An 11,401-nucleotide genomic window follows, 5' to 3' on the forward strand; every position below is an offset into this window, starting at 1 on the left:
CCTCAAATTCAGAGATCCACCTGTCTCTGCCTCCCAAATGATGGTATTAAAGGCATGTGCCACCACCACCATTCAAAACTAATTAAAACTAATTATTTATTAATACCCCAAATGCTGCCCCCTGGTCCCCCTCACAGGGTTCCTCCTCTTGCCCCCTCCCCTGCACATCTGAGAGGAAAACCCCTGCCTATAACCCCCAACCCTGGTGCATCAAGTTTCTTAAAGAACATATAGCTAGGAAATAGCTTCCAAATTAAGAGGAAATAATAGTTGGCAGAAAGGGGTTAAAAGTGTTGATGCTCCCTATTTCATTTTGGCTTATTTGCCTGGTGTTTTACCCAGATAGTATCATATTTTATATGACACGCTACTCTCCTGTAGCCCTGCCACATGCAGACTCTGAGCCAAAGGTAACTTTGGGCTTGCATTTATTGGATCTCTCTGAAACACATTACTCCAATAAGTGCTAATTGTTCAAAGCATTTCATGTAAAGTGCTGTGGATTGTGAAGGATAATTTAATGACATTTTGACTAATTTGTCAGTCATCTACGTTTTGTCATGTTCTAACAGCAAAACTTGCTTTCCTTGTGTAGTGAATTGTGTTTTATCTTCACTGCAATTTTTATATGCTACAGCTGTTTTTATTTTAGTGGTTGCTAATATTGTCATGGTCTGCATCTAAGATTGTACTAGTTGGTAAAGTTGATGAGTATTTCAGGGAAGATTTATGAAAAAAAATCCTTTCAAAACCATAAACATATTCAAGTATTTTCAAAAAAGTTTGCTTAAGATGTACTGTTGTCTTTGTTAAATTTCAGAATCCTCTAGAGTTGATAATCTAACCTCCAAAGCATGCTACTGTGCAAGAATGAGTATTTTAATATTCAAAGAGAAACTGACTAGTTTTTCAATGTCACTGCATATGGTGAGAAAATTAGATTTGAAAAATTCTGTTGCTTATATCATGAAAAAATGCATACTGATGTTTACATGTTCCTATATAAAGCATTCTATATATTTACATCTTTATTCATATCTATAAAGTTTGTTTTTGAATGTCTATGCCTTGAATTTCCTTGGTAACAACCTTAACTCAAATAACATTCTTATGTAGAGGGTTCCTTTATGTCTTTTTTTTTTTTGTAATCTACAAAGAAATTTGTTTTCTTTTGTTTCTAGTACATTGTGATGCAAATTAAAGCTGTTTGTAGCTGCTGCATTGTAATATATCAAATGGCATTCTCAGCAAAGATATTTAAGGTCTTTACCTAGAACAAAGTAATTACAATTTTAAAGACTAAATCTAAATAAAAGACTCATTTCTGGGTTTCTGTTGAGCCTGACCCATACAGGTTGAGCCTCTCCCAAGTGGTTCCAAGTTCTTCAGTATTATTTAGTCAGACAGTCACCAAACCAGCTGGCTGCGCTCTCCGTTTCAATGATTTCTGCCTTCTTTGTTGGCTAATTGGAGGGGAGAGGGCTTCCCATTCTTTCTGTAAAGGACTTTGTGCAAATGATGCATCTATTAATGGAACTCTTATTTTTGTATGAGTGTGAAAATCAGAGGACAGTGTCAGATGTCTTTTCTCACTGAAGCTGGAGCTCACTGGTTCCCTTAGGATGGCTGACAGAAAGTCTCTCCTTCCTCAGTGCTAGGATTATAGGCATGCGCCATCATTACTCCTGGCTTTCTACATGGGTGCTGGGCATCTGAACTTGGGTCTTTCTCCCCTGGCATTTTACCAAGTGAGCTCTGAAAGAAGCTTTACCTTGTCAGCCCTGAAAGAAAATTTCAGGATGTTCACTTGATGATGCTGTTTTCAAATATTCCTGTAAATGTATGATGTGTAGGTGCAAGTGAGCTACTACATTTTTCTCCCGGGACTATTGTATTCTTTCTTCAGGTGATTACTTTTGGAGACCAGTAAACACAGTTCTTAGAATGAGAAAAAGCAGACCAGACTTGAGAGCATGCTTTCATATATGCATAAAGCAGCACTTTTTTCTTTTCTTTTTTTATACTTATCATAATGGCAAAGTAAACGACAGAAGGCGTGTGAGGCTGAGCAGAGACTGAACACGATTAAGTGCCATTAGCCTGGTCAGTGTTCTATCAAAAAGCCATTACCATTAATTTCTCAGCTCTACTCATGTAAAAGAAAAACACTGAAAGAGCAGGAGGGGGTGTTCCCAAGATGAGATGTTACAGAGGGGTCTATATGCCACACCTACCAAGCCACCCTGGAGTGAGTAAACTCGATTGTTTTCCTGTGAGACGAGATGTACAGAACCTGCCGTCAGAGTGGCTTGAAGCTCTAGATTTTACCAGTATTGTTTTTGAAAATTATAACATAAAAAAGACACAACAAATTTATGTATACAGTTTTAATAAAGGACATAGGAAGATAAAGCTAACAAGCATTTTTTCAGTATTTCTGCAGCAAGACACATCGTTTTAAGAACACTTATATATATCACGGTAAGCAGACTGATGGAAAGAGGGATTTATAGCAAATTGGCAACTTGAGCTTAACTGTTGAAGTCCCCTAGTGTCTTTCCTTTTCTAGCTCTCTAATACATTTCATATATTACCAAGACCCAGACCTCTCTTTCCTGCTGTGTTCCTTTGCTGATTTAGGCAGCAGGCTGAAAGCAATTTTTCTTTGAATGCATCTTATTGTTCTTTTCTTTTAACCATTCCCTACCAAAAAACAAACATCCTGATAGATTGAATTCATTGTGTGTTTTAACTCATTCTGCTGATGGATGTTAACCAGGCTTCTCCAAAGAACACATTTAATGGCTTCAAATACCGTGCAGGACGAGCCTTAGCCCTTTTGGGGTAGTAAACAAGCCAAGGGTTGCATGCTAGTTAAGAGCCACCCAGTCCTTACTGTATTACATAATACTCACATGCAAAGGCTAAAGTACAGCATGGTATTGTATAAGTGTGATTAAAGAAATGTGAATGGAGCACACACTGTCGACCATTTTATCCTGTTTGCACAGAGTGCATGAATTTTCTGTGAACATGGAAGTTGCATTAGGCTCTAGTGGTCTTGTTAGATGTCCTCTGTGCCTCTGCACAGAACGTGCCTTTCAGCCTACCTGGGTCTCTTAGACACTCTGACAGCAGAAATTTTAGAACAGATAAATGAAATGTTCTTCACTTCCTGTGATTCTGGACTTCATTAAAAAGGAGAGAACAGAACCATCCCTGTGAAACATTTGTTCTAATGACCTAGCAATCTGCCTTAAAAGGAGGGTGTGCATTCATGTTCATGTGCATACATGTTGATGAGGGTTGAAAGACATACACTATGAATGGTTATTACATTCCTATTAGTTGGGGCCTTGTTAAATCTCAGGTGTATATTGCAATAATGTATACTACACAGTATTCTTAACACATACCTTCTAGGGCTGTGCTTAAATATCCATTAACAGAAATACCTACACTTTGTGCAATTTGGCACGAACATGAGGAAGCACATTGTTTTCCCTGGAAAAAAACAAACCCTGAGATTGGGCTGTCTGGGTGCCACAGGAGATTATGCAATGCCTGATGCCATCTAGTGTGAAATATATATGTCATATAGGTTCAGTGAGGGGAAGAGGCACGTATTGCATTAGAAAATAAAGAGATGTCTAAATTGCAAAATTCAAGATGTTGGAGAAAGAGGGACTCTTGGAATGTGATTCTGTTCTCTTTGCTCCATGGTTTTTCCAGCACTAGAAAGTACAGTCTCTCTAATAATATCTGTGTGCTTTTGGATGGCACTTTATCTCCTTTATTTTGGAAAAATGATTTCCATTCTATCTTTTTCCAAGGACACTGTTGCAACAAACGGAAGAACATTAACAAAGTACTCTAGGCTCTGCAAGAAAACATTCTGCACTAGGAGCACGGAGGAAAAGAATGGAGCACATTTGTTTGCTCAGAAATACTGTAATATTTAAACTTTTCATTCTAGTCCTGCAAATAAAACTATGTAAGAGCACTAGGGAGTTACATAGCACCTTTTAGCTGTGGGAAATTAACAACAAGTAGTTCCACTTTCCAACTGGGGAAGCAGAGTACTAAAGATTGGGGGATGAGATCCCACAGAAGTTATTAGGCAGGGTTCCAAGGAAAAGAAAGCAAATGTGTGAGGTCAGGGTGTGCTAATTAGGAAACAAATCTGTCTTCTTGCTCAATAACTAACTTCTTAGATGCCTATATACACTAATCAATACACAAAGAATCTATGCATAGGGGTATTATCAATGTCTATAAACTAATATAATCAAGATATTAGAACAAGAATAGGGTTTCTCCTTTTTCCAAGCACCCAGAGAAAATCCTGGTTTATTTGGCCTTTTGGAGACAGCGTAAGTCTTAAGACACTGAACAATCAGCTTACATTAACCTGAGCTTTATCCTTCCAGTGCTTCCCTGTAGTTTACTAACATTGTCTTTTGTGACATGATGTCTATGAGAGATGAATGCTAATACACTCCACAGAGAAGTTCCTATGCCTTCCGGACTTTACAGCACAGACAGCAGCTTCTGTACTGTCCCTTAGCAGAAGACGATAGGCGGGGTCAGGGAAGGTTGCTTTGATGCTGATTTCTTGTGAAGTGCTGCTTGCAACCCTTTTATAGAAAGGTACATTTGTATTGGACTAGAAGGCAAGGCCTGTGGCCCATAAAACCACATGGATGGCTAAATATTCTTCCAAGGAAAACCTACACATGAGAAATGCTTCAGAAGGAGCAATGGAAAGGCAAAGTTCTTCCCATGTGAAAGTATATAAACTTCCATCAGGAAATCCAGCATGCAGTGTCCTATGTCACTCCTCCATTTGTGAGTAGTTTTAGAAGCACTCTCTAGGCCCTGGCCCTAATACATTTATTCATTTCTCTCAAATGAAATGCTGACTACAATCTCTTTATTTGATGCTAAATGTCTCACCTTCGTTAAAATGACCCAGGGGGACCAAATGGACCCATTTGGTTGTTGCTTTCAATAGCTGGATTGTTTTCCTTCTCAGTTGCACTGGAGCCCCAATACAGATTTGTTTGTGCCAGGCAACTCCTTTTCACTCAGAGACATTTTAGAGAGAATAATTTAGTAGACCCAGCTATCTCTTAAGGAGTTCAATTCCTTGATAACTGAGATGCCTGTAACTCCCACTGATCTCTGTTAAGAGTTGGGGCTTTTATTGTCAGCGGCTGTGCATTAGAGTGCTGGTTGAAAAATGAAAACCATCAATACTCTTAGGTACTATTATTATAAAGAAGCAGCATTAGTGTCCATCTCATTGATCCAGGCACTAGGACTGAAAGGAAGGCTGGTTATAAATAAGTGGGGAAATGGATGTAAACTCTCTTAATGGCTGAGCTGCCACCGAAGCTTAAAAAAGAGGACTGGAATATCACTGTTCAGTTAACTCTGCACATTAACTCCTGCTGTGAAAACACAGACCTTTAGCTAATCCTCAGGCCAGTGTCGCATCTGCAACTTTATCTTCGTCAACAGAATTTTAATTATACCTGAAAATCATTCTTAAATCCGTTTTACAAAATGGATGGCCCACATCTTAGGCTTGTGATATTTCTACCATCATAAAAGTAATTTACAAAGGCTGAAACAAAGCTACATACCAGAGAAATGAATAAAATAGAGATTTTGACCACAGCCTGGCATTAAACGTTTTTTAAGAAAGTAATTCCTTTTTTTTATTTTTTTATTTTTTATTTTTTATTTTTTTAAAGACAAGTTTCCTTATGTAACCCAAGCTGGCCTGGAACTCAGAGGGAGAACAAACAGCCAGGCTGGTCTTGCAGTGATCCCCCTCCTCTGCCTCCCAGGGGCTAGGATGAGAGGCATGCACTATCAAACCTGGCTTTAAAACATTAACTCTTATGTTACTAAAGTGGAAATCTGATCTGTTCCTCTGTATTAGTTGTGGTGCTTTCAGAAACTTCTATGACAGGACAGATTTTGCCTTGTTAAACTCTCAACAGGACATCGGTCACAGTCTATTTGATCTCCTTAAATTTCAGATACATGGTATAGGGTTTGTTCAGAGCTCATCAAATATTTAGATTGCTAATTTAGGTGAAAAGCATGATCAAATCCAAAACTCAGTTTTTTGAACCTTGATTTTTGGCAGAATCCTATGCCAATATATTGCACATACACATGTTTATATATATGCCCATGAACATAAGACACAAATACATGCTGACTCCTCTCAGTACCAGAAAGACCCTGCAGAGAGATGTAATTAATACTCTTTCATGGGGGAATTAGACTCCAAGACAATCTTCTGAATTCCCTTTTACCAGACTAGACGGATATAAAGATATATATTTTACACTTAGGCCTTCATGGATTAGGGGAAGATAAAAAAGAAAAACTGGCTTGAAGCAATTGTTTCCAAACTGCGTTCATTCAGCAAAGTAAATTTGCAAAGTCCTGAAAGATGTGCATAATAAGTGTGTGATGAAACACCCAAACTGTGAAGCTATCAGTCCAAAACGGTGACTTAGTTTGAGGATTAGAGTGGTTCTCAATATTGAAGTCTGTAAGCCTCATGGGAGATGGGGGTTCCTGAGGATGAAAAGCAGAAATTTACAGGTGAGTTGAACAACAAAAGGGATACCTAGTTGATAATAATTTGTAACAATTAAAATCATGTTATGAAAATATGTTGAAAAAATGAAAAACAGGATGGCTCAGAGGGTAAAGGCACTTGCTGCTGAGCCCAATGACCTGAGTTCAATCCCCAGGACCCATAATGGTAAAAGGAGAAAACCAACTCCTGCAAGTTGTTCTCTGACACCCACCTCTTTGCTTTGGCATGCATGAGCCATACCCCCAAACAAACAAACAAGTGGTAATTAAACACTTAAAAGAAAATATATTCGTATTAGTGATTTTGCTTCTGGATTCTGTTCTATGGAAATGGTTCCAATTGATTTCTTTTCAAGTACAGTATTCAGAATCTTATTCCTCATAATGAAACGAAGGATAAAAACTTAGATTCAGTGTACACCACACACACACACACACACACACACACACAGACACACACACACACCCCATAGACAAAAAACTTCATTCATATAGCATTTCATATAATCTTGTTAATTGTTCTTTAAAATGAAATTTTTAATCATTGAATAGTATTTCATTAGAATGATAGAGCAGTCTGTTCCATCAGTCTATTTCTAGATAGTTCTATTCTAAAAATTCTGACTTTATAATAAATTCATAAATAGCTGGTTGATTCACTTAAATACAATCCTAAAATGTAGGTAGTTGCCAGATAAAATATTATGAACATGTCAAGGCTTTTATATATGTCACCAACTTGCCTTCACACAAATGGGTGTTATATGAACGTAAACATGTCTGCAATGATTATGAATCCTGGTCTCACTGTGTCCTTGCCAAAATTAGGTTATATAATTCATAAACCCTGACTGATTGAGTAGACAAAACTGATAATTACATTATGTTAACTTATACTTATTTTATAGCAAAATTAAATCATTTTCTAATTTATTAATTTTATTGGTTAGATTGTTACATCTTTTGCTCATCTTTAACTGTTGTATTTTCTTTCCTTAATGATTTTTAAGAAATCATTAAATTAAAGGTGTTAATTTTTATATTTCACACATGGTTTCAGTCTGAAAGAAATATTATGTGGAATTGGTGAGTCTTTATGTAAAGATTATGAAAATATTTTATTTATACAAATTGAAATAAAATAAAAAGATCAGGTTTGTTAAGTTGTTTCCGAGATTTTATTTTTATTTTAGGCGTATGTGTGTGTGTTTCTGCAGTTATGTCTGTGCCCCATGTGCATATGGTGCAAATATTGGACAGATCTCCTGGAGATGGAGTAAGAGTTGGTTTTAAGGCGCTATATTATTCCTGGGAACTGAATCTGGGTCCTCTGGAAAAGAAGTCAGTACTCTTAACTACTGAGCCACCTCTTCATCCCCAGTGTTTGTTAATTCTAAGTTGCAAACATGGGTATTCATTTTGTCCTTATTTTTTCTTCAGTTAAAAAAAAAAACCTCTTCAAACTAAAATAAAGGAAAATATATAAAACTATAATTTTGGACATATATAATATATTCAACTATTCTATAGATAGATATTTAGGTTGAGTTCAGTTTGGATATTTTACAAATATCACTATAGTTGCTATCTATATATACCTTAAAGTCTTCATAGCCCTGTGTGTCCTGGAATTCACTATGTATACTAGAGATAAAACTCAGAGATAAATGCCTGTCTTAGCCTTCGAAGTGCTTGGATTAAAGGTATACACCCCATATACCCAGCTTCTTGACAAGTTTTAAATTATCTCTCCCATTGTTCTCTTAAACTGTCTTTAATTATTAGCAGGACAGGACTTTGTTGTTCCTGTAAAACCAATCGCCTAACTTATTTGGATAGCGTTCCCTAGAAAAGGTATCCTTAGTGGCAATCATGCTTCCCTCGGGAAGTAGAAGCAATGTATTTCACGGTTGAATATTCATTCAGGATATTTATGAAAGGTTAGGGAGAATTGCATGGTCATATAAGTTTGAGGAATATATTACTCCACTTTGGGGGATTCACAATATCCCCTAGCATATTAAAAATTCTAACACGTACTATCACAAGGGCAAGGTTCCATGACTTGAATAGGAGATGACAAGAAATGATATGATAGTCAAATAAATTCAAAGGATGACTACAAATGCTACCTAGTGAGTCACAAACCTGTTAGCACATTGAAAGTTCCAAGAATTTCTACACTAAGTATGCTTACATATTACCCTCTATTAATACTGTTTTCATGAAAAAATAAAAAAAAATGACTAGCATTTTAGACTACATTAGACACATGCATCCTAGATAATGGAAATATAGATATTCTAAGTTCCTTATCAAAATTTCAAATATTTCATCAAGGCTTTGAGTAAGAAAACAGACTTAATTGTTCTATATTTTAACCTTTTGTTATAAGTGAAGCTGTATAGCCAAGAACCCATTAGGCCTTTAAATGCAGCATCATAAGAAGCATGGCATGAATGGAAGCCATACCGCCCCGGATTGCAATTTTAGTTTAGCTGTTTGACAGCTGTGTAACCTCAGTTAGCTGGCTTTGCTCTATTTTCAGTTTTCTTATAAGAAAATATGAATTGTAACAGTCACCTTGCCGAGCTGATGGAAGTACTTAGCAAACTAGCTGGCACATACAAGGTTTTGTGTAGTACCCATGCTTGTATCAGTCCATAGCAGAAGGGAAATGACTGAAGACAGGAGAACCCACAGATTGAGAGGCTTCTGAATAATCGTTAGCCTTTTCATGGGAAAAGAAGTAATGTGTTACTAGTTCAGAGCTTGAGTGCTATGATATTTCCATAACTAAAAGTCTCCTTTTAATATGGAATCACACTGGTCTTATTTACTTGTAAGTGTTGCAAAGAGAAGGCTGTTTGGCTTTTCAACAGGTCAAGGAGAATCCTGAGCAAAAAGCTGCCTGCCACTGATAACAAATTAGTAGTATGTTAGGAGTGTTGGAGTACAGGGAGGCTGCTCTTTGCCTGTTAGTGGGTGACAGAAGATTATTGGCAGACATAATGGAGTCAGGCAAAAAGAACTCCTTTGTAATCTGTATCATGTCAGAGACCTGGAATGCACTGTGACAAGGTTTATAATTCACAGTATGAAAGTAAATAACCTGAACGGGGTATTTGGCTGTTTTGGGATCCCCTGGGGTCTTTTAGCACAAGTGAAGTACATGTGAGTTTGTCAGGAATAAAGGCATCTTTCTCAGTACATTGCACAGGGAAATTATGCATAGAGCTTCTCCTTCTGTGTGCAATGAGAGTGAAGCATTTAACATCTTGCTTGCCAGAATGAGAACATTCTCCTTTTCTAGTTCTGCTCTCAGGACTGCTTTGCAGTCCAGGTGGCACTGAATGTGCCTCCTTAATACTCACCTGACAGAGACACAGAAGATGTGAAAACTGCTACGTTTCTGACTCCACAGCAAGTGATGATAAGCCTTCTGGATAATCTGTAAGATTGAGAAGTACAGGTGAGCATTATGTACTCTGTATGTCCCTCAGAGGTTTGAGATCCTTGCTCCCCTGTGTGGTAGCACTGAGTGGTAGAAACTTTCAGAAGTGGGATCTAGTCGAAGGTATTCCAGTCAGTGGGAGTCCTAGCTTCAGAAGGAAACACTGTAGTACTTATTTGAGTATAATTCTTATATGAGAAGATTGTTATAAAGCAAAGCTGCTCTCAGTGTTTGGCCTTTTCTGCAGCAGCCATTTCTCTTTCTCGTGATGCATCAAATCATAATATAGGTGTCTCTGTGTGTGTATGTGTGTCTGTGTGTGTATGTGTGTGTGTGTGTGTGCTGAGATATTACCACTATAAATCTTCCAGCCACCATAATTGCAAGACACGTAAAGTACTTCATAAAGTACATAACCTCTGATAACTTTTCATTTTAACAGAAAATGGACCATAATGATAATCAAATGCCTCTCTGTCTGTCTTATACGGGTGGATATTTGGTCAGTAACATTTTGTCTTCCTGTTCAACCCCTGGAGGTGGCCAATATCTATAGAGCTCCAAAGATTGGTGTTCTACAGGAAACCTTGATACACAGAGGCATTTATGTGCCAAGAGCAGTAAGTCTGCTGTATTACAAAGTAAGATTATTTTATTTATCAGCATAATGTGATCCATAATACTGGCTGGTATTTGACTTAAACAGCTGTGGTATCAGCTCAACACCATCTGTCTTTAATGGAATGTTTTGGGTCTTGTTATTCACAAAATTACCCTATCTCGCTGTTATTCCAATGGACATAATTGAGACAGCTATTATAGTATTTTAGGTGTTGGTGTGTTTCTGAAAGGGAATGAGGTATCTAGGAAATAAGAGGTTTTAGGATTAATAAGAAACACCATTATGGTACAAATGTTTTCTTTCTGACCTCTAGCTTTTTGGAAGTGGAAAATAACCCTCTGGATTACCTTGTTTAATGTACATATAAGCACTTTCTTCTCACTGCCAGCATAATAATGTAGTTGGCATTGGAGGTCCAAATGTCCACAGTGAACATCCCCTACATCTAGTAAATTTTGTTGTATGAAATCAATGTACCAATCAAAGTGCTCCCCAAAGTGTGACAACTCTGAAGTCTGAAGCTAAATAGCCAGGGTGCCAGGGTGGCCTACTTTTGCCATGGCAGGCTGGCAAATTCATGCTCCTGAGTTAATCAGGCTTCAGACCTGACTTCAGCAAGATTCTATCTTCTCCAGAATCCTAGTTTCTCCTTCCCCCTCCCTCTCTCCCTCCCTCCACCAATCTCTCTCTCTCTCTCTCTC

The 11,401-nt window shown here is 37.6% G+C and overlaps 1 protein-coding gene across 2 annotated transcripts in view; it reads right to left on the reverse strand.

The window, feature by feature from the left end:
* Window positions 1-2,372: 2,372 nt before the first annotated feature.
* Zdhhc15 (zinc finger DHHC-type palmitoyltransferase 15) overlaps window positions 2,373-11,401 on the reverse strand; it is a 127,675-nt gene continuing 118,646 nt past the window's right edge. Inside the window, exons 11-12 of one of the 2 annotated variants that reach the window (XM_031366332.1) lie at window positions 9,999-10,075; window positions 2,373-6,600 (exon numbers count right to left, since the gene is read on the reverse strand). In XM_031366332.1, coding sequence (XP_031222192.1) covers window positions 10,029-10,075 — 47 coding nt within the window. In that variant the 3' untranslated portion in view covers window positions 2,373-6,600; window positions 9,999-10,028. Of the gene's footprint in view, window positions 6,601-9,998; window positions 10,076-11,401 lie in introns of those variants that run through there. The other variant, XR_004117576.1, reaches the window with a different exon arrangement.

This window comes from Mastomys coucha, chromosome X (assembly GCF_008632895.1).
Source record: "Mastomys coucha isolate ucsf_1 chromosome X, UCSF_Mcou_1, whole genome shotgun sequence".
Taxonomy (NCBI): Eukaryota; Metazoa; Chordata; class Mammalia; order Rodentia; family Muridae; genus Mastomys; species Mastomys coucha.